At 39.6% G+C, this 23,163-nt stretch overlaps 3 protein-coding genes and 1 pseudogene across 5 annotated transcripts; 3 read left to right on the forward strand and 1 right to left on the reverse strand.

The window, feature by feature from the left end:
* Positions 1 to 915: 915 nt before the first annotated feature.
* LOC137728683 (protein PHOSPHATE STARVATION RESPONSE 1-like) lies at positions 916 to 5,991 on the forward strand. Of its 3 annotated transcripts, none has more exons than XM_068467418.1 (9): positions 916 to 1,127; positions 1,992 to 2,066; positions 2,144 to 2,796; positions 2,912 to 3,143; positions 3,231 to 3,307; positions 3,413 to 3,452; positions 4,050 to 4,107; positions 5,027 to 5,096; positions 5,401 to 5,991. In XM_068467418.1, the coding sequence occupies exons 3-9, from the start codon at positions 2,152 to 2,154 to the stop codon at positions 5,764 to 5,766; spliced, it is 1,488 nt and encodes a 495-aa protein (XP_068323519.1). In that variant the 5' UTR covers positions 916 to 1,127; positions 1,992 to 2,066; positions 2,144 to 2,151; the 3' UTR covers positions 5,767 to 5,991. The 3 variants fall into 3 exon arrangements, with proteins under 3 accessions (XP_068323519.1, XP_068323520.1, XP_068323521.1); XM_068467419.1 differs by having other exon boundaries at positions 1,992 to 2,043; XM_068467420.1 differs by lacking the exon at positions 916 to 1,127 and adding an exon at positions 1,202 to 1,242.
* Positions 5,992 to 6,985: 994 nt separating this feature from the next.
* On the forward strand, positions 6,986 to 11,315 carry LOC137728383 (cellulose synthase A catalytic subunit 4 [UDP-forming]-like; annotated as a pseudogene).
* Positions 11,316 to 13,504: 2,189 nt separating this feature from the next.
* LOC137729150 (cellulose synthase A catalytic subunit 4 [UDP-forming]-like) lies at positions 13,505 to 18,523 on the forward strand. The gene is made up of 12 exons (XM_068467996.1): positions 13,505 to 13,588; positions 13,779 to 13,983; positions 14,097 to 14,218; positions 14,332 to 14,398; positions 14,565 to 14,715; positions 14,804 to 15,416; positions 15,502 to 15,639; positions 15,767 to 15,892; positions 15,988 to 16,200; positions 16,299 to 16,814; positions 17,098 to 17,448; positions 17,680 to 18,523. Exons 1-12 carry the CDS (start codon positions 13,508 to 13,510, stop codon positions 18,259 to 18,261), a joined length of 3,165 nt encoding a protein of 1,054 aa, XP_068324097.1. The 5' UTR covers positions 13,505 to 13,507; the 3' UTR covers positions 18,262 to 18,523.
* A 321-nt stretch (positions 18,524 to 18,844) lies between these two features.
* LOC137729409 (MDIS1-interacting receptor like kinase 2-like) lies at positions 18,845 to 22,904 on the reverse strand. The gene is made up of 2 exons (XM_068468354.1): positions 19,594 to 22,904; positions 18,845 to 19,498 (listed from the first exon to the last, which is right to left on the reverse strand). Exons 1-2 carry the CDS (start codon positions 22,892 to 22,894, stop codon positions 19,125 to 19,127), a joined length of 3,675 nt encoding a protein of 1,224 aa, XP_068324455.1. The 5' UTR covers positions 22,895 to 22,904; the 3' UTR covers positions 18,845 to 19,124.
* Between the last annotated feature and the right edge of the window lie 259 nt (positions 22,905 to 23,163).

The following is a 23,163-nucleotide window of genomic DNA, read 5'->3' on the forward strand; positions in this document are numbered from 1 at the left end:
TCAAAATTCCAAGGACCAAGTTTGGGTCCGATGAACAAAGACGTATGAAGTGGGATCAAGTGAGGTTTGAGTATCTATGCTTTTGTAAGAGGTGTTTTATGAATATCAGACATAGTTGGACATTGATATTCAATTTTTTTCTTGAGAGAAGCACCCTGAATACAAAAACACAATAATCGTCTCTATATTTTGCTCAAAATTTTATTTTGGTCTGTATGTTTCATATTTGATCTATTTAGTCTTTGTATTTTGTCCCTTTAACGGTCCATTTGACGTTAGTCTCCTTCAATGTTGCAAGAGCTACGTGTACACATTAATGTTTAAACTAAACATGAATACCAAATGATTATAAGGTGAAAACACATGAATCAAATAAATCAACTTGCAAATTTGAGTCAATTGGTAGCGAGCCCCTTCTCTATTACACCCAAGTCAGAATTCTACTGTCCCCTAAATCACAGTTGATTAAAATCACTTTGTCAAATCAATCAAGTGGAGAACAAAAATAAATGAAAATCTGGAGCATGAGCAGGGTGCATTGAAGTATTTAATATAATGGCAGATGCCATTTTACCGGCGAAAAATATTTATTTAGTGTGGGTTCGATCTCTCATCCTCCTAACAATTAACAATTAAATCCATTTATTTAAATGTCGTGTGGTTTTTGCCGTATTTGGGCTTTTGGGCAACTCCAAAGAACTTTTTTTTTTTTTTTTATATTTTTTTTCCAAACCTCATTACACAATATCCCTACGGTGAAAGACTTGCCCACGTGTAGCTCACCAGATATTTTCACCAATCGCAGTCCTCCCTAACGTGGGCCCCGCAAATATGCCCGTGGAGCCGTCCCTAAACGCACCACTGAGGCGCGTGGAGTAATGTTACAGTTCCGCAAAAGGCAGAGAGCCCCAAAGAACCAAGGGAGAAAAAAGGGGGCACATAAACAAAGCGCACTCGCGTGACCCGTCACCGTTCACTTCCCTTTCCCTTTCGTTCTTTCGCTCGCAGAGCCGGTGACTGAATTTTAAAACAACCGCCTGTTGTTTTAGACTTGTCTCCGTCATCATCCTCAAAATTCCTGTTTCGATTCGATTCTGCGTGAATTGGGGCTCGCTATCGAGGTTTAGGTGCGTATTCGATATACCTTCTGATAATTTTGTTCAATTTTGGGGTTTTGGGTTGGAATACGGGGACTTATTGCTCTCTGTGGATGCCCATTTGGAGTTTTGATTCAATTTTTGCGTATGTTTTTCGAATTGGTATTGTTGGGTGGAAATTGAATTGGGGTTTCGATGGATATTGTGGTTTGCTGTTCTTCAATTTTGGTGCATGTGTTGGTTTGGATAATTGGATGTATGACAATTGTATTTTGCATGGTGGGGTTGTAATGTTATAGCGGTTTTCTTTTACTTCAATGAATTGCATGGTGGGGTTGTAATCATTTGCTTTGTGATTTTGTTTTCGGGGTTTTGCGTGGAGGGGATTTGGTAGAATATAGGACTATAGTTGAAGAATGGTTCTAAGATGTAAAAAATTAAGTGTGAAGTTTCTATTCGCTAATCGGTAACTTAAGGATGTTCGTAGATTTTTGTTTGGTTGACATAAGTTGGATTATTCTCCGGCCCGGTTCAAAGTCAGACAAATGAGTGTTTAGTGCTGTCCAAATGTGAACTTTTGATTGTGTTATGTAGCATTACAACCACCTGATCAACTGCCTCTTTGAAAATGACCATCAGGTAAGCTTTTTGGATAAATTCGTTTGGATAGTAGGGTTCTTCAACTCATAGTTTTAAGGGGCTCATTTAGTCAGGGCTTGGAGTGGCATCCATTCAGCGTACTGTGATGTAATTGCACACTCGTTCCTGCGGGTTCATTTTGTGAAAACATTTTCATGGTTCAGGGAGAGTTTGTATCATCTTCATGCTAACAAATGCTTTCTTTTTGTGATGGTTGGTTTTAATCATATCTTGCATTTATTCTTATGTTCACAGGCGAAAATTGATGACCCCTTTCAGTGGTTTTGCTGTGAATAACAAGCAAAAGGTGTGCTGTCAGTAAGATTTTTGGCAAGTATCATCACTATCACAAGCTAACCTAATAGCTCATGACTAGATTACTGATGCTCCCACTTTTCTGATTTTAGGAACATAGATGGAGGCACGCCCTGCTATGTCCATCCGGACATCAGCTGCGAAGCAGCTTACTCATATGGGGGTCTCTGCAGCAATGTCTTCATCCTTACCAGTCCTTCCAACCTCTTTGGAAGAGACATATCCCAAGTTGCCAGACTCACAACAGGTTTCCATGGAAAGAGAACTTATGACAAGGCCTGTTGGGCATGCTGGTCACTTAACCTCCAACAGTGGAGTAGTCGGTCACCTATTTTCATCATCATCAGGATTCTCAACAGATCTTCACTACTCAGCTCTTTCACCTCATGAAAGACAGTCAAAAAACTCTCCTTTCATTTCTCAGAGTTCTGCAGCTTTGCCCTTTCCTCATTCTCCTCATTCAGGATTTCTTCAGTCAACAGAATCTTGTCCTTATCCCAAAGAAAACAGTGGTTCCTGGTGTACAGATTCACTGCCAGGTTTCCTTCATTTTCCTGTCAATAGCCATGTCGAGAATAGTCAAATAGAGAGCAGTAGTTGCACTGGGATAATGACTGCTGATGAATTTGTTAAGCGAAATGATTGGCAGGATTGGGCAGATCAGCTAATTACTGATGATGATGCTTTAACTTCTAACTGGAATGAGCTTCTTGATGACAATAACGTAACAGATCTGGAACAAAAGGTTGAGATATTCTCATATAGTTGGTCCATGATATACATTTGCAAGTTTGATGAAAATTATCCGTCATTATTATCAAAATAGAAAAACCAATTGGGTTCTTATTATGTTGTTTCAGATGAAATACCAGGCTCCCCAACCGTCTTCAACTTTTTCGGCTGAGCAGTCCCAAGTTCATCAGCAACAACCTGCTTCATCTGGGGAAATCATTCCTGCTCCATCTAGGGAAATCATTTCTGTTCCTGCTACTTCCTCAGCTAATAGTGCCTCTGCCAAGGCGCGCATGCGTTGGACGCCTGAACTTCATGAGGCCTTTGTGGAGGCTGTTAACCAACTTGGTGGTAGTGAAAGTGTGTAACTCGGAATTCCTCTGGCTTTACTGAATTCTTTGCCTAAGATACAAACTTCTAACTCAATTAAACTTTTACTTCTCACAGGAGCAACTCCTAAGGGTGTGCTAAAGCTAATGAAAGTTGAAGGCTTGACCATCTATCATGTGAAAAGTCACTTGCAGGTACACAAGCTCCTTTCACCAATAAATAGTTTCCCATAGACTCTGTGTGTGAGAGAGAGAGAGAGAGAGAATTTTCTTTTGATTGGAGATCATTTTGAATTGCAGAAATATAGGACTGCTAGATACATACCAGAGTCATCCGAAGGTATATAACTAATGCTTCCAGTATATACATGCGTACCTGTATATGTGTATGCAACTATGCATTAACAACATGATTTTCTGTTCTTTGGTGCTGGAGGTAGTGTTATGAGAAAATAATTGTGATATTTGGTGGTGTTACTCTCTTTTTTATTTTTAAAATTTTTTTAATTCTGCGTTTCTTGTTTTTGATGCTGTCAAATGAGAAATATTCCTTCTTCTTTTTATAGTCTATACCCAGCTGCGACACGCACTATTTCAAAATTTCCACTATATATAAACTGATTTTCCAAGTCTCAGAACTTTTCCCCGAGCATTTGTGAAGGCTATGTTTTGGTGAATATTTGAATTTCTCATTATTCTTTTATGTTTTCATACTAGTTATCTAAGTATTTTTATTAGTCTATTCATTAGTACCGTACATGTTCCTCAACATATCATCCTATGAGGTATTTTTGTGCTGAAATGCTTGTTTTAATCTCCTTGAGTTTCATGCTCTATCCTTGAGACTTTGAAGTTGGCATGGATATGCTTACCTCATTTGTTTTTGATACCTTATGTAATTAGTTAATGTGATGTATTAATGCACATTCTTTTGTAGGTGCCTCGGACAAGAAATTGACTTCAATTGAAGAAATGACGTCTCTTGACTTGAAAACGTAGGTCAATTATTCTTTATACCTATTGGTCCGATGCTTGTAAAGTAGCATTAATCATGTGGTACTTGTTTTACATAATCATTGCAAGGTTGCAACATCTGATGATACACCTTGTGGTTATCCAGTTACTGCTGATAACTTACGATTTTTCCATAGATAGGGTCATTACTCTGTACTTTGTGGATTTTGAAAAAATACTGCTTGATGTGGATAGGAAGATAACAACTCTTTCTCGGAAAAAGAAAAAAAAACATACAAGACTTTACTGGAATTTGGTTGACCCCAAAGTTTCTTACATCCTGCTGCTCTGATGGGCAGTTGGAACTCAAGTGTGCTGTTGTAGCATCAATAGCTTTGCCGCGGATGCTCCAATGTATACTAGCCAGCCATTGCTGTTTAGAGGTCTTAGGTTCACATAAACAGAATGTCTCCTCGTATTCTACTGCAACTTTAGTGTCTTTAGTGTTTATTGCTGGAGTTAACTTGAGAGTTCCAAGTTGAAGATTATTGCCATTTAAGTGCCTTCCTGTCCTCAGCAAGATTCATAGGGTTGTTTCTCTGTTTAACCTCATGGAGGTGGGATGATCAAATAAAACAAAGAACCTCAATAGCTTAACTTTTATCATATGGAAGATGTAAACTATTGTTTATTTTTTTTCAATTTTTGATAGGACCTACATACTGTTAACTATTTGTCTTTTTGATAGGACCGAGGTTATCATAACATTAGCACTTGGAAGATACCTGTTAACTCGTTAACTAGTTGAATGTGATAAGCCCAGAGTGGGTCTAGCAGATTGCCCAAGGGTCAAATGATTCAACCTTCTATCTATAGATTTGTTCCCTATTATCTCATTGTGTATCGTGTTACCATTTTACATTTTTCTGAACCTTTCTGCTCATTTGATTTGGGTAACAGTGGTATCGAGATCACTGAAGCTCTGCGACTGCAGATGGAAGTTCAGAAGCGACTGCACGAACAGCTTGAGGTATGAATTTGTCTGTTGGAAAAGTATATTTTTTTTTCTAATTGATCAATGGGTTGAGTTATCCTCTTAAAATCTCTTCTGAAGATTTTGTTTAACTTTACCTGTCACCACTGTGAAGTTTGTGAACACATATTTATAGCAGTGCACTTTTTTTTGGCTGTGGTCAAATTTCGAACCTCAAATTTATTTTTTTGTGTACATGCCTGGGTTCTATTCATCTGTTTTTTCTTATGTTGGTTTAATCTTCTTGGGTTTCTCTTTTGCAATTCTCTGTGTAACATATGCGACTTTCCTCTTTGTGCAGATTCAAAGAAATCTGCAGTTACGAATAGAAGAACAAGGGAAGTATCTTCAAATGATGTTTGAGAAGCAATGCAAGTCGGGTATTGACACGCTGAAGCCATCATCATCCAATTTGGACGACCCCTCCGCTCAGCCTTCAGATGCAATGCAAGTTTGTCCGGACAAAAGTGAACTGGATTCCTCCAAGTTGGACCAGGGCGAGACTGAAACTGATCCGGTTAAAGCCAACTCCGCATCATCAGGTGGTTCGCAGGAACCAGAAGGGAAGCAGAAGTCGCCTGAAGCGGAAGCTCTTTCTGAGAATCCGGAGCCAGATGGTGGTGTCTCCAGTCCCCAACCTCCAAAGCGTGCCAAAATCAAAGAATAGGTCACATATCATCGTTAAATCTCCATTAGACCTTTTGAAAGAGCTACTGTGATTTTAAGATGGGCACTGAAATATTGTGAATGCAGTTTTTTTTTTTTTTTTTTTTTAGTAGTTGATAATTTGTAGCTAATTATTAGCCAAGTTTTGATACTAATTATTCTCAAAACTTCAATCTCAACTTCTAAATTTGCTGTTAATAACAATAATTTCTTATGCGGACAAATTTCCGAGCCTTTAGAAAAGATTTTTTTTTTATTTTTTATTTTTTTTCCAAAATTTTCTGAATAATAACAATAATTTCAATTGCTGTTATACTCGACTATCATTTCACTACAATGAAGTTATTGTGATGGCACTCTAACCCGACAGAGTCCCATCATAGTTTGCATACAAAACATAAAAACCTAGAGTAATATGAATGAGGAATACCATCATGGAATAATGAATTGTTTGTAACTTTAGCAAGGAATTTTATTTTTTATTTTATAAGTGTTTTTATTTGAAAAAAAGGATATATATTAGCCCTTTCTAACGGCCCAATTACGTTTTTCATCTTCAACTTCAGGGTGACTTTTAAGATGGGCAATAGTGTTTAAATATTTCCCTTTGCACTATAAGGTATTGAAATTGTATCAATTTATGTCTTTTGTTGGATTAATTGTGCGATCCTTATATAAGAACGTTTAAGTCACATTTGCACCATATTGACATAAAAACTCAACAATTTGAAAAAGAGTTGGACGTTCAAAGAACCTCATGATCCATTTTGAAAACCACCTCAAACCTGAATTGTGTAAAATATAATTTGCCTTATTCTAAACTACTCTAACCTACAAGACTACGAATCCGAACTTCGTGATGTGAAGAGGCTGACACACTGCCTTAACTCACGTCCATCTCCTTGAATTCAGTTAGAGCTTAGTTAGCTTGATGAGTTTTAAGAGGGGGTGGGTACGTGCATTTTTTGTTGTGTATAAATGAAAAATGTTTTGAGTTGAAGCATTTTCCATACGAAGAAAAAAAGCAGAAACCAAACATTTTCTCCTCAAAAACACTACAGACTCAAACATACGACTTTTCAACCCACAGTAGGTACACAACAGACTCTCATACTTTCTCTTTACACCCCAACGTTTCATTATAATACCCCTCCTTCCCTCCTCTCCCTCTCACCATCTTTGGCATCCCAAACATCTCCACTGTCATGGCCTCGAACACCATGGCCGCCAGCTTGTTCACTGGTTCTCACACCAGAGTTGTGCATGGCACTCAAGAGGTATGGATAATGTATAGGTTTTTTATATCCTTTTTCTTATACTGCAACTTTCGTCCATGATATTTGACCTCACTCTTGTACTGCCACTAAGACCATATGGTCGGTCATTGACAATGTATAGCTTAATTAAAATGTTGATGACTTGTTACAATTAGTATTAGGTTAAGTAGTTAAGTAAGCAATGTGGAAACTGGTAGCACTACCTGCCTCCGAGAAGGTAGTCAGTGTCTCCAACAAGTGTCTAGTGTAAGAGAACGATAGGTTTGATATTTCAAAAGTGACTGATATTGGTGAGTTTGTTTTTGCTGGAAAATGGAGATCGTGAAAGGCAATGTCATCACAAGGATCAAACTTTCTCCAATGGAGGAAGTGGTAAGGATCCAATTCAATTCGTTTCATATTATTACAGGGAAAAGGAACTCGTTTCTTTTTAGGAATTACATGTATTAATTTATTTCTCCTTGGTTTCTATAGTTGGCGGTAACGATTTCGAAGGTGATAAAAATGTTTTGAGAATGCAGAGTGGAAAGAAAGAGCGTACAAATGTAAATTCAGGCAAGAAAAGAGCGATTTGGTGAGAAAAGACGGTGGAAATGATGATCAACGCTTGGAAGATGATTTGCTGTAAGTTGGTTTTGAGCTTAATCTGTTTTTTTTTTTCTTCTCAAATGATGAAGCAATGTCATACTTTATTCGAATCTGAAATTTTATCAGTTTTGTCGAATCCCAGGAACCATTGTGGCGAAATGTACCCATCTCATCAAGCAAACTCATCCCGTACTGCTTATTCATTGTCCTCCGGCTTGTATTTCTAGCCTTCTTCTTCCATTTTAGAATCCTAACTCCGGTGTATGATGCTTATCTCTTGTGGATAACATCTGTAATTTGTGAGATATAGTTTGCGTTTTCTTGGATGCTTGAACAGTTAGTCAAATGGAACCCAATTAACCGCGAAACCTACTTGGAACGCCTGTCCATAAGGTTCGAGCGCGAGGGTGAGCCTAACACGCTGTCCCCGGTTGATGTCTATGTGACGACAGTGGACACTGTCAAGGAGCCTTGACTCATTACAGCACACAGTTCTCTCTATCTTAGCTGTTGGCTACCCTGTCGACAAGATCTGCTGTTATGTCTCGGATGATGGTGCTTCAATGCTCCTTTTCGATGTGCTGTCAGAGACTGCCGAGTTTGCAAGAAGATGGGTGCCATTTTGCAAAAAGCATAACATTGAGCCTAGGGCCCCGGAGTTCTATTTCTCTCAGAAGATTGATTACTTGAAGGACAAGGTACATCAGAACTTCGTAAAGGAGCGCAGCGGCATGAAGGTAAGCTCAAAGATAATAGGATAAATTTGACATTAATTTATGGCTTCTTTAAATTCTGATGCAAACACTCTGAAAACAATGAAATGAGGTCTTAAGGGTATTCTTTTTCATTTTGTGTGTGAAACTGCAGGGAGAGTATGAAGAATTCCAAGTGAGGATTGATGCATTGATCTCGAAGGCTCAGAAGAAACCGGAAGAAGGTTGGGTGATGCAGGGTGGAACTCCATGGCCTGGGAACAGCACTAGCGATCATCCGGGAATGGTCCAGGTTTAGCGTTAATATTATCCCCCCCTATTCGCCTTTTCACTGAGTTTTAGGCTCTATTAGTTTCTGAAAGATAAAGAGGGTAAGTCACTGTTTACACGGTCTGCTGTGACATTTTGGTTGATTTGCAGGTTTATTTGGGAAGTGGTACTGGTGCACGAGATGTAGACTGCGAGGAGCTGCCTCGTCTTGTGTATGTCTCGTGTGAGAAACGTCCTGGCTATGAACATTAAAAGAAAGCTGGTGCGATGAATGCTTTGGTGAGCAAATGTTGATTTAATTTGTGCACTTAAGTCGAAGATAAATTCTCGCATTCAGCAGTGTTTATAACTTACAAATGTTAGTATGGGATCAGCAGGTTCGAGTGTCTGCGGTGCTTAGTAATGCACCTTTCACGTTGAATCTGGATTGTGACCACTACATCAACAACAGCAAGGCTGTAAGAGAAGCTATGTGCTTCCTAATGGATCCGCAGCTTGGAAAAGAGCTCTGCTATGTCCAATTTCCTCAAAGTTTCGATGGCATTGATCATCACGATAGATATGCTAATCAAAATCTTGTGTTCTTTGAAGTAAGTTCAACTATATCTTTAACTTTGTATACTCTTAAAACGTCACTGGGCTTAGCCTAGCAGTGAGGGTGGGCAGGGTGATGGGAAGGAGTAGGTTAGGTCCAGGTTCGAAACGCTTCAATGTAACAAACAAAAAAATTGCATGCTCTCGAAAATACAGAATTCTATGCCTGTAAAACTTTAGCTCAATTTCTAGCAATAATTTTTTTTGGTTATAGATCAACATGAGAGGCCTAGATGGAATCCAAGGACCTTTATATGTTGGAACCGGATGTGTCTTCAATAGGCAAGCATTATATGGATACGATCTGAGAAGCGTCTTAAGACGACATGCGACTGCTGGCCTTCCTGGTGCTTCTGTGGCTGTTGTCACGGTTCGAAGAAGTCTAAGAAGCATGGGGTAAGAAGTCTTCTCGGGGAACTTTACCCCAAGAAGAAGAAAATGATGGGAAGGAACCACGTAAGGAGCGGAAGAACACCGATGTCTGATTTTTCAGAAGTTGAAGAACGGTTTGAATGCTATGATGAGCTGGAGAAATCATCATTCATGTCACAGAAAAATTTCGAGAAACGTTTTGGACAATCTCCATTTTTTATGGCTTCCACTCTCTTGGAATATGGTGGGCTTCCTGAAGGGACTAACAGCCAAAAGCTCGTTAGGGAGGCCATAGACGTTATTAGCTGTGGCTGTGAAGAAAAAACTGAATGGGGAAAAGAGGAGAGTACGTAGCATTATGATGAACTACTGTATATATGATGATTTAAGGTTCATAAATCCAGCGTAACTATTTGATTTGTAGGAAATATGCACAAATGAAACCGGTTATAAACTTTTAAATAAAAATAGAACTGGCCACACTAAACAGGTTATAATTAGTACCTTCTGTGATCAAGTTAGTATCATTGATATTTTTTATATTAATTTATGTATTTATTGTATAATTTCATTCTGCACATCAAGTATATTTGGTTAATAAAATATTGGAAATCAAGTTCTGTTTAATTCTGTTATTTTTTGTTTATTTCTAAATTGTTCTCCAACAAGGTCTTGATATCAAGATGACAAAATCCGAAGGTGCTGAAATGGTTGGTTTTTGCATTGCAGATTGGGTGGATTTATGGATCAGTTACAGAAGATACTCTGACTGGCTTGAAAATGCATTCTAGAGGATGGAAGTCAGTGTATTGTATGCCAGAGAGGCCTGCTTTCAAGGGGTCTGCTCCTATAAATTTGTCCGATCGGTTGCACCAAGTTCTGAGGTGGGCTCTTGGCTCTGTCGAAATCTTCCTTAGCCGTCACTGCCCGTTGTGGTATGCCTATGGAGGAAAATTGAAATGGATGGAGAGGCTTGCTTACATAAACACCATTGTCTACCCTTTCCCTTCAATCCCCTTGGTTGCCTACTGCACTGTGCCAGCTGTGTGTCTTTTAACTGGGAAATTCATCGTCCCCACTGTAAGTACTTTTAACTTTTGGAAGTATGCAGGAACATGACTGGTTACCAACTTTAATAAAAACTTATAACCGGAGACTGGTTTTGTACTCCATGTACGACTTATTGTATTTTTAGTGTCCTCTCAGTCTATTTTTCGATTAAAAGTTTGTTTCGTTTAGTGTTCAATGACCTAATAATAATTTCACATCCTGTGCAGCTGAATAACTATGCTAGCATTTGGGTCATGGGTCTTTTCCTCTCCATCATTACAACCGCCATTGTAGAGCTCAGATGGTGCAATGTCAGCATCAAGGACTGGTGGCGAAACGAGCAGTTTTGGGTACTTGGCGGAGTGTCAGCACATCTTTTCTCCGTATTCCAAGGCTTCCTCAAAGTCCTGGCCGGAGTTGACACCACGTTCAGAGTGACATCAAAAGCGGCAATGGATGCCGAGTTTCGCGAACTCTACCTCTTCAAATGGACTTCTCTTCTCATACCACCAACCACCCTCATTATCTTGAACATGGTGGGAGTTGTGGCTGGAGTCTCTGGTGCCATTAAAGCTGGTTACCACTCTTGGGGTCCTTTGAGTGGCAAGCTGTTTTTCTCTTTCTGGGTCATTGTTCATCTCTACCCTTTCCTCAAGGGTTTGATGGGGAAGTTCTGCAAAAATTAGATGAATAAATATCAAAGAAATTAGATAAAAAATTTGAATGCTCGCTAACCAAAAGATAGTATAAGAAGCGAGCACGTATTATGAACCTTATGATGCGGAGCGTATGTTTGTTGGTGTTAGGCCTACTTGGGATCCTACCTAAGTGGGTTGATAGTGGGTATATTGTTATGGGCTAATACAAAAAGTATTTATGTTCTGGATTAATGTATTTGCTTGATACTTGAATCTTATAATGTTGGTGAGTTTAGGATTTATAAGGTTTATAATTTTTACAATAGACGTTTCTCTCGACTCTCATAAAGTAGCTAGGGATCCTTGTTGGTTAGGAATCTTTGTAATATTTATGTTTGAGACATGAATGAATGTATAAAGAATTTTCAGCGAGCCTTTACTTCGCTCAGGTTTGTGTGATGCAACCTAACCCTAGGTGCGATGCCTTATTGCTCTAAACCCTTACATGCTAAACATCTATGGCTAGGCTAGTTAAACATATAAGAATTCATTAGGTTCAACGTAAATCAATAAGCACATCTCACAAATCCTAATTACATATGGATAAAAACTTGAAATTACTCAAACCTTAATTGCAATAAGATTATAAATTGAAACCCAATTTTTCACTGAACAAATATCATTTCCAACCATTTTGTATTTATAACAAAAAAATTGCAGGGATAAAAGCATTTACGACGTGTCAAACATGTCCCAAATATTTTGTTTAATTCCACCATCAAAACAGTTGCGATGCTAACTATTGTGTCGCAAAGCTGTCGTAAAATAACTTCGTGACGCTTGCAAAGCATCGCAATATGTTGTGAAAACTTTTGCGACATGGGTTTGTTGCGACACAATCACAAGTGTCGTATGACTGTCATTAAAACACATAAATGACGCTTTCATAACTTTACACGATGAGGATTTAGCATCGTATTTAACAAGTTTTTTTTTGTAGTGGATTACATCTACGGTCAGAATTGCTCATGATATCAATTGTAGGAAGCTTTCAATCAAAATTAAACATGACATCTACTATAACTTGCATTGAATCACTTAAAACCTAGATGGTAGATAAGAAACCAAGTTAATTTGCACATACTAATTAACAACAGAATATACTCAATATATATATATATATATATATATATATATATATGGATAAAAACTTGAAGATAACATGAAGGAAAGGTCTTAATTAAGTACTCATGATTATGCTATTTGATAGCCTTAGAAAGGTACATCTTATAATAGAAAGTTAAAACCATAAAATACATGTATATTACCATTTTTCATGTTTAATACAAGAAATTTTTTAATGTGTTTAGAACATGAAACGTTACAACATGCATGTAATTATACAAATGGAGGGAGGTTTTTTTTTTTTTTTTTTTTTTTTTTTTCAAATGTCCTGCCACTTATATAATGACATATGATGGAGGTGCCAGTATTCTCTGTACACTAAAAAAATTTAAAAATTGCTCATTTAATTCATACAATTTCCACACAACTTTCAATAACATGTATAAAATTCACGTATTTTTAACATACTATTTGAAAAAAAAAAAAAACTAAATAAACAAATAAACTCTAAAATTTTAATTAGGTTCGAATGTCGTGGATGAAGAATTTGATACCAAATTATGTTACCCATTACGTGATTTAACCGAATTCTCCCCTCTCTTTAGTTAGTATAAAATATAATCTTGTACTAATATATATATATATATATATATATATATATATATATATTTAATTATGACCGAAGTTTCAAAGTACTTTTAAAAGTAAGTTGCTAAATAATGTACGTACCTATTTTTTCAGCATTATTTTACTATATATATATAGCTTGATTAGTTTTCAGAGGTGGGTACGTGACACCTGGAAAAAAGGGCAATTTTTGTTGTTTATTTGTAAAATAAGTTTGGCGTAAGCCACATAGACTGCCTTTGAGTTGAAGCGAGCCATGCAAACATTGCCAGACCAAGCAAAAACCAAACTCTTTCTTCTCCTACCCATCGCTCAGTCAAGTAACGTCTCTTCGACTCTAACCTACGACTTCCCAACTCACAGTAGGTACACACCAACCCTCTGATCCATCACACTTTCTCTTTACACCCCGTCATTTCATTATAATACCCCCTTTTTTCCCTCCTCTCCCCTCTCATCATCTTTGGCATCCCAAACATCTCACTGCCATGGCCTCCAACACCATGACCGGCTTTTTCACTGGTTCTCACGCCCGCGACGAACTCAATGTTGTGCATGCCACTGAAGAGGTACGCATAATGCATAGCTTATATCTTCTTCTTTTATGAATCCCACAATTGTCGCCCATGATATTTGAACTCATTTTCGAGTGCCACTAAACCAAAATGGTCACTTGCAGTGTGTACCTTAATTGAAATGTTGATTATTTATTGCAGTTAGTGTTAATTATTAACTGATTAGTGTGGTAATTGGATGCAGGACCGGCCTCCGACGAGGCAGTCAGCGTCTTCAACAAAAGTGTGTAGGGTTTGTGGAGATGAGATTGGATACAAAGAAGATGGGGAGTTGTTTGTGGCATGTCATGTGTGCGGCTTCCCAGTTTGCCGGCCTTGTTATGACTACGAAAGGAGTGAAGGCAACCAGTGCTGCCCTCAGTGCAACACTCGGTACAAGCGTCACAAAGGTGACATTTTCGATTAGTTGTATGATCTCACTAATTAATGTGGCGTATGCATATGTTCTATGTGGAATAAGCCTTAAATATATATGTGACGCGTTACATTTTGTAACCTGTAGGTTGTCCTAGAGTCGCTGGAGACGAAGATGACTTCGATGCAGATGATTTTGATGATGAGTTTCAGATCAAGATTGATCACCATGATGATACTGCAGAACAAAATCATGTCATTGCTCGTTCGGTACTAACTTCGTCTAGTTTATTTAAGATTATAAGTTGTTCTTGATCTGAGAATTGCAGTAACCTTAAGGCACTCAAGTAGTAAAGTGTTTGATATTGGTGAGTCTTTTGCAGGAAAATGGAGACCACATTCAACAGCAATGGCATCGAAACGATCAACCTTTCTCTGTTGGAGGAAGTGGTGAGGATTTAATTTAATTCAATTTATATTACTAAATGTAAAGGGAGCTTGTTTATTAAACAGGCACGCTTTGTCCGTGACATCGGTAAGTGTAAGACCACAAAGGGAACTTTTTTATTTTTCAGAATTGCATTTATTTGATTTACGCTATATTTGGTTTCTATAGTTGCTGGAAAGGATTTTGAAGGCGAGAAAGATGTATTGAGCACTGCAGAGTGGAAAGACAGAGTAGAGAAATGGAAAGTGAGGCAAGAAAAGAAAGGTTTGGTGAGCAAAGACGGCGGAAATGATGAACAAGTCTTGGAAGATGACTTCCTGTAAGTTGGATTTGTGCTTAATCTGTTTAGCAAATTTAGTTTTTGTCAAGTGATGCCACGGTGTTTCATTATTCGAATATTTTCGCAGTTTGGCTGAAGCCCGCCAACCACTGTGGCGAAAAGTACCCATCTCATCAAGCAAAATCAGCCCTTACCGCATAGTCATTGTCCTCCGGCTTGTGATTCTAGCCTTTTTCTTCCGTTTCCGCATCTTAACTCCGGCCAACGATGCTTATCCCTTGTGGCTCATATCTGTAATTTGTGAGATATGGTTTGCATTTTCTTGGATACTTGATCAGTTCCCCAAATGGAACCCCATCAACCGCGAAACTTACTTAGACCGCCTGTCCATAAGGTTCGAGCGTGAGGGTGAGCCTAACACATTATCCCCAGTTGATGTCTATGTGAGTACAGTGGACCCTCTCAAGGAGCCTCCAATCATTACAGCAAACACAGTTCTCTCGATCTTAGCTATTGACTACCCTGTTGACAAGATCTGCTGCTATGTCTCGGATGATGGTGCTTCAATGCTCCTTTTCGACGCGCTATCAGAGACTGCAGAGTTTGCAAGAAGATGGGTGCCATTTTGCAAAAAACATACCATTGAGCCTAGGGCCCCCGAGTTCTATTTCTCTCAGAAGATTGATTACTTGAAGGACAAGGTACATCCGAACTTTGTGAAGGAGCGCAGAGCCATGAAGGTAAGGAAAAGAAAATTAGTTTATATAGCAGACACTTCGACAACAATGAAATGATGTTTAAAGGATTTTTTGTGTGGTATTGCAGAGAGAGTATGAAGAATTCAAGGTGAGGATTAACGCGTTGGTGTCGAAGGCTCTGAAGAAACCAGAAGAAGGATGGGTGATGCAGGATGGCACTCCATGGCCCGGGAACAACACTCGTGATCATCCTGGAATGATCCAGGTTAACATTAATTTTATCTTATATTCATCTATTAATTGAGTTTTGGCTTTATTATATTCTCAAATATAAGGAGATTAAAAAGTAACGAAAATGGATACGAGATGGCTTATTTTCACTTGATTTGCAGGTTTATTTGGGAAGTGAGGGTGCACTAGATGTAGATGGTAAGGAACTACCGCGTCTTGTGTATGTTTCGCGTGAGAAACGTCCTGGCTATCAACATCATAAGAAAGCTGGAGCCATGAATGCTTTGGTGAGCAAATGTTGATTTAATATGTGTACTTAAGTCGAAGATAGATTCGCGCATTCAGCAATGTTTATAACTTGGACATGTTGTGTGATCAATAGGTTCGAGTTTCTGCGGTGCTTACTAATGCACCTTTCATGTTGAATCTGGATTGTGACCACTACATCAACAACAGCAAGGCTGTAAGAGAAGCTATGTGCTTCCTAATGGATCCACAGCTCGGGAAAAAGCTCTGCTATGTCCAATTCCCTCAAAGGTTCGATGGAATTGATCGTCACGACAGATATGCTAATCGAAATGTTGTCTTCTTTGATGTAAGTGCCACGCGATCTTTAAACTACTCCATCTCTTGCAGTAAAAATTCTTTGTCTCTAAAACTTGGCTCAATGTCTTGGGCTGTTTTTTGTTATAGATCAACATGAGAGGCCTAGACGGGATCCAAGGACCGGTATATGTTGGGACTGGATGTGTCTTCAATAGGCAAGCATTGTATGGTTATGATCCGCCTGTTTCTGAAAAGCGACCTAAGATGACATGTGACTGCTGGCCTTCATGGTGCTTCTGTGGCTGTTGTCGCAGTAAGAAGAAATCTAAGTCTAAGAAGCATGGGGTGAAAAGTCTTCTCGGGGGACTTTACTCCAAGAAGAAGAAAATGATGGGGAAGAACTACGTTAGAAAAGGGAGTGCGACAATGTTTGATCTTGAAGAGATTGAAGAAGGGTTTGAAGGTTATGATGAGTTGGAGAAATCATCACTCATGTCACAGAAAAATTTCGAGAAACGATTTGGACAGTCTCCGGTTTTCATTGCTTCCACACTTATGGAAAATGGTGGCCTTCCTGAAGGGACTAATAGCCAAACACTCGTTAAGGAGGCCATTCATGTGATAAGCATTGGCTATGAAGAAAAAACTGAATGGGGCAAAGAGGTGAGTAGCATTATGATGAAATTCTGCTCTATCTATATAAAGATTTAAGATTCTTAAATTCGGTTAAACTATTTGATCTCTAGGATACATGCACAAATTGCACCGGTTACAATCTAATAACAAAAATTAGGTGTGATGGAGACTAGGCCGATAATAAGCCGTATATAAATTCAATGATGTAGGTCTAGTTATGCATATTAACCTATATCTTTGGATATGTTAGGCTTTGATAGGAAGTTGATAAAACCCAAAAGTGATGAAATATTTGGTTTTTCCGTTGCAGATTGGGTGGATTTATGGTTCAGTTACAGAAGATATTTTGACAGGCTTCAAGATGCATTGTAGAGGATGGAGGTCAGTGTACTGCATGCCAAAGAGGCCAGCTTTCAAGGGATCTGCTCCAATAAATTTGTCCGATCGTTTGCACCAGGTTCTGAGGTGGGCTCTTGGCTCTGTCGAAATCTTCCTTAGTCGTCATTGCCCGTTGTGGTACGCCTATGGAGGAAAACTAAAATGGCTGGAGAGGCTTGCTTATACCAACACCATTGTCTATCCTTTCACCTCCATCCCCTTACTTGCCTACTGTATTGTTCCAGCCGTCTGTCTTTTGACTGGAAAATTCATCATCCCCACCGTAAGTACTTCTTACTTCAGGAGATAAGAACTGATTACAAACTTCTGATAAAACAAATAACTGGAGTGACAATGAAGCGTGGTTTATTCATTATATACGGCTTCTATGTTCCGTGTCCCCTCAATTCCGTTTTATATCATAGGACATGTGCCAATGAAGTTTTTGATTTTCAAAGCACTATCATTTTTTCATGAATCATATTATCTAATAAGAATCTCAAATTTCGTGTAGCTGAATAACTTTGCTAGCATATGGTTCATGGCTCTTTTCCTCTCCATCATTGCAACCGGCATCTTAGAGCTCCGATGGAGCAATGTGAGCATTGAGGACTGGTGGCGTAACGAGCAGTTTTGGGTGATTGGTGGAGTGTCTGCACATCTTTTTGCCGTCTTCCAAGGCCTCCTCAAAGTCTTGTTCGGAGTCGACACCAATTTCACGGTTACTTCAAAAGCGGCAGACGATGCTGAGTTTGGTGAACTCTACCTCTTCAAATGGACTACTCTTCTCATACCACCAACCACGCTCATTATCCTAAACATGGTGGGAGTTGTAGCTGGAGTTTCTGGTGCCATTAACAATGGCTACGGTTCATGGGGTCCGTTGTTTGGCAAGCTGTTCTTCTCCTTTTGGGTCATTGTTCATCTCTACCCCTTCCTCAAAGGTTTGATGGGAAGGCAAAACAGGACTCCTACCATTGTGGTACTTTGGTCAGTTCTTCTTGCTTCCATCTTCTCATTGATTTGGGTGCGAATCGATCCCTTCCTGCCCAAGCAAACTGGACCAATTCTTAAACAATGTGGTGTGGAATGCTAGACCTGTTTCTCTAGAAAATCTCGGGTGTATATTGGGGATTCACGTGATGTGAGAGATACAGAATAGGGGATAAATCCTCGGTTACACGCTAGAATCCCCCATGCTTCTGGGATCTTTTGCCTTTTCTTCCCTTCATTGATTGTCTTTACAGTTATACAACTTTTGCTTGTTTGTCTTCAAATTTTCTCAAGTTTCCAGAGAGGGTGATTTGTATACACACTATACATATATCCATTAAAAGAGATATTGACAGTAAGGTCCCAACCGCTCAAGTGTTTCTCACTTTGTCCTTAAATTTGTTTTTCAGGAAGTGATTTTCTACATCTTTTTCTTCCACGATAATTTTATTTTTATAATATTTGAATTGAATAAATCAAAATAATCAGAGGACATAAAAAGGGAATGAGTGCAAAAAGAGAACGAGAGTGAAAAATGGACAAATTATTTAATTGACTGATATTTTGCAAAGTTAATTATAAAGCAATGAATTTGTAGCTCAAGTACTTAAAAGCGTTTATGTGTATACACGAGGTCATGTTCAAATCCTCCTGGAAAAACAGGGTTTTGTAGAAAATTTGGAGTTCAAAGCATATATTTTTGGCAGGTGAAATTTGGAAACATCGAAAACTTTGGCTTGCTTGCATATAAAGCTCTGGTATATGGTACAAGTACACCTCTTGTGTGTTCAAGACTGCCCGTACAGGTCTCGAACCCTTTTGGTTATGAGAAAAACTCCGGGATATATTGCGGTTACATGTAAGAATCTACCGAGCATCTAGAAACAAGTCTTATTGACTATAGGCACAATGCATATACATACAAAATACAACTACACCAAGAAATGGCTATATCCATTCCTCCTCCTATTTTTGATGCCCGGTTAGTTTGTTGATGGTTGACGCACCAAATGGTTTGGAGAGGTAAGGCAGGGTCTGAGCCGATAGCTCTTGTGCCACATGACGCATTGTGGGTCGCAACTCAGGATGTGGACGAGCGCAGGCCAAAGCTAAGGTGACAACAAACGCCACTGCCTCCGCCAATTCACCGGTTGGAGGCTCCAGCCTTTGGTCTAACACATCTTTTAGAAGCAGCACTGCATTTCCCTTCAATGTTTTTGATACTTCTAATAAGGACTCGAGCGTTTCCCCCGGGTGTCTTCCCATCACGATTTCTAGTGCCACCACTCCAAAGCTAAACACATCGCTCTTATCCGTGACGCGCATAGTGAATGCAAGCTCTGCACATCAAGAACAACAAAAATTAACCACCTTAAACATACCTTAGTCACTAAAAGAATCAGCCTAAAATGAACACATTATAATGTTACGTTACCTGGTGCCATGTAGCCATAAGAACCAGCAACATTGGTCCAACTGGTTGAATCCGGGCTCAAGAGTTTTGCTGTTCCGAAATCTGATAGCTGAGGCTCAAAATCCCACTTGAGCAATACATTGTTGACAGAAATATCCCGGTGCACAATGGGTGGAGAACAATCATTGTGCAAGTAAGAAATTGCATGAGCTAGTCCTTGCACAATTTTCACCCTTGTACCCCAGTCAAGCTCACCACCTCTGTCCTCGCCATACAAGGCTTTTCCGAGGCTGCCTCTATCTAAATACTCATAAACCAAGAATATGGAACCCCGCCTTGAACAGAACCCGAAAAGCCTAATGATGTTGCGGTGCCTGACATGCGTCAAAGTTTTGATTTCGTTCTCAAAGCTCTGCCGATTTATTGCTGGAATGTCGCTAGAATCAGATATGTTAAGCCTCTTAACTGCAACAATTTGGCCCGATAGCAACTCTGCCTTGTACACCCTTCCGTATCCTCCTTTTCCAATGCAGTATTTCTCATCGAAGTCCTCCGTGGCCTTCACGATTTCTCCAAATGTAAATTTCACTTCTCTTTCCCATAAGTTAGACTCAAAGCTTTCAGATTCAGAACTTTTGGTTTCCACATCAAGCGGGTTAGGCTTCTTTCGGAATATGAGAATCAGAGCAATGGCAGCTGCAATCAATAATAAACCACAAACAGGTACAAAGACACCAATCAGAATTTTGTTGGTGTTCATGTTGGACTTTTTGCCAGAACTGCATGCAGTTAGTCCTTCTGAAGCTCCACACAAGCCAGAGTTCCCTGCAAAGGCATTTGCTGGTGCCCTTCGAAAAATGCCTCCGGTTGGGACTGCACCTGTCAAGTTGTTATGAGAAAAGTCATAGCTGATTAGACTACGCATGGAGGAAAATGCTGATGGGATCGCCCCGGAGAGATGGTTGTTTGAGACATTGAGAACCTCCAACTGTGTGAGCTTGGCCAAGTTTGAAGGTATTTGTCCTGAGAGAGAATTGTTGCTAAGATCCAGTAAGTACTTCAACTCTAAGTTGCCAATCTCTGCTGGGATATTACCTGATAACTTGTTGTGGCTTAAGTTCAAGCTCGTTAATTTGTCAAATGTGCCAGGATCAATAGGTACTTCTCCCATGAAACTGTTATCGGACAAATCAAGAAGCTCGAGCTTACTCAATGTGCCTAGACTCTTGGGTATTGATCCCGTCAAGTGGTTCCTGCTGAGATTGAGCGAGAATAGCAAGCTTAGATTTCCTATTCCGTTAGGAAACTGCCCAGTGAATTCATTAGACTCTAAGCTCAGATAATGCAGTTGTGTCAACTGCGCAAGCTCAGGCGGGATTTGACCCGAAATTTTATTTCTACCCATATGCATAGCCGTGATGTTTTTGCATTTTCCCCATTGTGGCGAGAGTGTACCAACAAACTGGTTGTCGGTAAGAGCAATGAAATCAAGAATGGGATGAACACCAAATACATTTGTAATGTTCCCGGTAAATTGGTTCCCATCAAACCGGACTCTAGACAATGCCGGACAATTCCTCAAGCACTCGGGCAAAGACCCTGTGAGATTGTTATTGTTCACTGTGAGGACCTTCAAAGCGAATCCGCTACACAACTCTGGTGGCAACTCTCCAGAGAAGCTGTTGTCTGAAAAGCTAACATATGTAAGACCAGGACTGAACTTCCCAAAATTGCTTGGAATGCCACCAGATAACTTATTTGTGAAAACAGAAAAATTCTGCAGGCTTGTGAGGAGAGAAATGTTCTTCGGCAACTCTCCCTCCAGTTCGTTCGTGTTGACATCAAAGGTAGCCAGTGACACCATGTTACCAATCTCCTCGGGGATTGTTCCGCTAAGATTGTTGGAGAAAAGTTGCAAGCTTTGAAGATTGGTGAGACTCCACATTGTCATAGGAATTGGCCCGGATAGCTGGTTCTCGGAAAGATCCAAATCCACCATGTCTTTCAAGTTTCCAATCTCCGAGGGAATTAAGGAAGTGAACTTGTTTTGGTATAAGTACAGGACATTGAGTTTCGTCAACAGCCCCATTTCCGGTGGAATGTTGCCGCTGAAGCTATTGTTTTGGAGTTGCAAAGAGACAAGCTCAGTCCAATTGGAGAGCAGAGAAGGTGGGATTGGGCCGGATAACAAATTCCCGGATAAACCCAATTCAACAATACTAGTCAGACCAGACAAGGATAGAGGCAGCTCCCCAGTGAGGAAATTGGAAGCCAATGCCAAGTATGTGAGATTAGTACAAAAACCGAGCTCGAAAGGGATCGAAGAGTTCAACGAATTGTTTCTAAGATCAAGGTATTGGAGGTCTCTAAGTTGTCCTATGGAAGATGGGACTTCTCCTTCAAGTGAATTGGTAAGCAAATCAATACTCTGCAGCCCAGAAACCAACCCAATACTCTCAGGAATCGGACCGTTGAACAGGTTCTGGGCCAAATGAAGATGCTTAAGCTTGAGAAAGCTTGTTGGCAATGGCCCTTGGAATTGGTTATAAGAAAGATTGAGATACTCAAGCTTGCCGAGATTGGTAAAAGCACTTTCTGGGATTTCACCAGTCAACGAATTTTGAGATAAATCCAGAAAAGTTAAGTTTTTGCAACCAGATACAAATTTATGTGGGAATTCAGAATCTAGACTGTTGAGAAAAATGTCAAGGTATTGCAAAAGGGGCATGCTTTTAAATTTAGACCAGTCAGGGGTTTCTAAATAATTTCCACCCAGAAGCAAAAACTGTACCTTTTGGAGGTTGGTAAGCTGGTAAGGGATTGCACCAGAGAGGCTGTTGTTGAAGAAGCTGAGATAGTCAACGTTGGTCAACTTCCCTATTTCCTCAGGGATTTCTTGGGCGAAAAGGTTGTATCCCAGGTCCAAAGTTTTGAGCTTTGAGAGGGTTCCAATGGCGGATGGGATCGGCCCACTGAAATTGTTGGCATTGAGGTTGAAGTGGGTGAGGTTGGAAAATGGGGTGAAGTTGAACTGTATTAGGGTTGCTGAGATGTTGAGGTTCGAGAGGTCAATTTGGGAAACTGTTTTGGTAATGGGGTTGCAAGAAATGGCTGTCCAGTTGCAGAGGTTTTTGAGGTTCGTGTGTGCCCATGAATCCAGAGAAGGTGGTGGTCGGGAGGAAAAGCTGCTTTTCCAGGCTATAAGTGCTTCTGCTTGTGCTGCTGGTGAAGAGGTTGCCTTCAATGGAAGAAAGGAGAGGAAAAGAATGTGGAGGAGCAGGAGGAGGAGAAAAGGAGGAGAAAGCTTGGGAAGTGCTTTCATGGTGTTTAACGAACTTGACATTGTTGTTTGATTCTAAGGTTTTGGTTGTAAGTTTATATAGAGGAAGAGGGGGTCCACGTTCGGACTTAATTAACAGGAAACTTATGAATATGTGCAAGATGCAAAGTGGTCTCGTCCCATTGCCTTTACTGTTTGTGTTTATTGACATAATTCATTTGAATTCTAAGGTTAATGATTTTATTTTTTGATGCACATGGAAGCGTAAAAAGAATACACTTTTCGTTTATAGCCATATGCATACTCTTTAA

The sequence above is a fragment of the Pyrus communis genome, chromosome 3 (assembly GCF_963583255.1).
Source record: "Pyrus communis chromosome 3, drPyrComm1.1, whole genome shotgun sequence".
Taxonomy (NCBI): domain Eukaryota; kingdom Viridiplantae; phylum Streptophyta; class Magnoliopsida; order Rosales; family Rosaceae; genus Pyrus; species Pyrus communis.

What these genes read in the sequence shown, in the direction of transcription:
- LOC137728683 (XM_068467418.1), top strand. Translation starts at nt 2,152, where the DNA reads ATGGAGGCACGCCCTGCTATGTCCATCCGGACATCAGCTGCGAAGCAG. An exon ending in CCAACTTGGTGGTAGTGAAA is followed by an intron (nt 3,144 to 3,230) that starts GTGTGTAACTCG and finishes TACTTCTCACAG; the next exon opens with GAGCAACTCCTAAGGGTGTG. An exon ending in GACTGCACGAACAGCTTGAG is followed by an intron (nt 5,097 to 5,400) that starts GTATGAATTTGT and finishes CTCTTTGTGCAG; the next exon opens with ATTCAAAGAAATCTGCAGTT.
- LOC137729150 (XM_068467996.1), top strand. Translation starts at nt 13,508, where the DNA reads ATGGCCTCCAACACCATGACCGGCTTTTTCACTGGTTCTCACGCCCGC. An exon ending in CTGGAGCCATGAATGCTTTG is followed by an intron (nt 15,893 to 15,987) that starts GTGAGCAAATGT and finishes TGTGATCAATAG; the next exon opens with GTTCGAGTTTCTGCGGTGCT. An exon ending in GAAATGTTGTCTTCTTTGAT is followed by an intron (nt 16,201 to 16,298) that starts GTAAGTGCCACG and finishes TTTTTGTTATAG; the next exon opens with ATCAACATGAGAGGCCTAGA.
- LOC137729409 (XM_068468354.1), bottom strand. Translation starts at nt 22,894, where the DNA reads ATGAAAGCACTTCCCAAGCTTTCTCCTCCTTTTCTCCTCCTCCTGCTC. An exon ending in TTATGGCTACATGGCACCAG is followed by an intron (nt 19,499 to 19,593) that starts GTAACGTAACAT and finishes CTTGATGTGCAG; the next exon opens with AGCTTGCATTCACTATGCGC.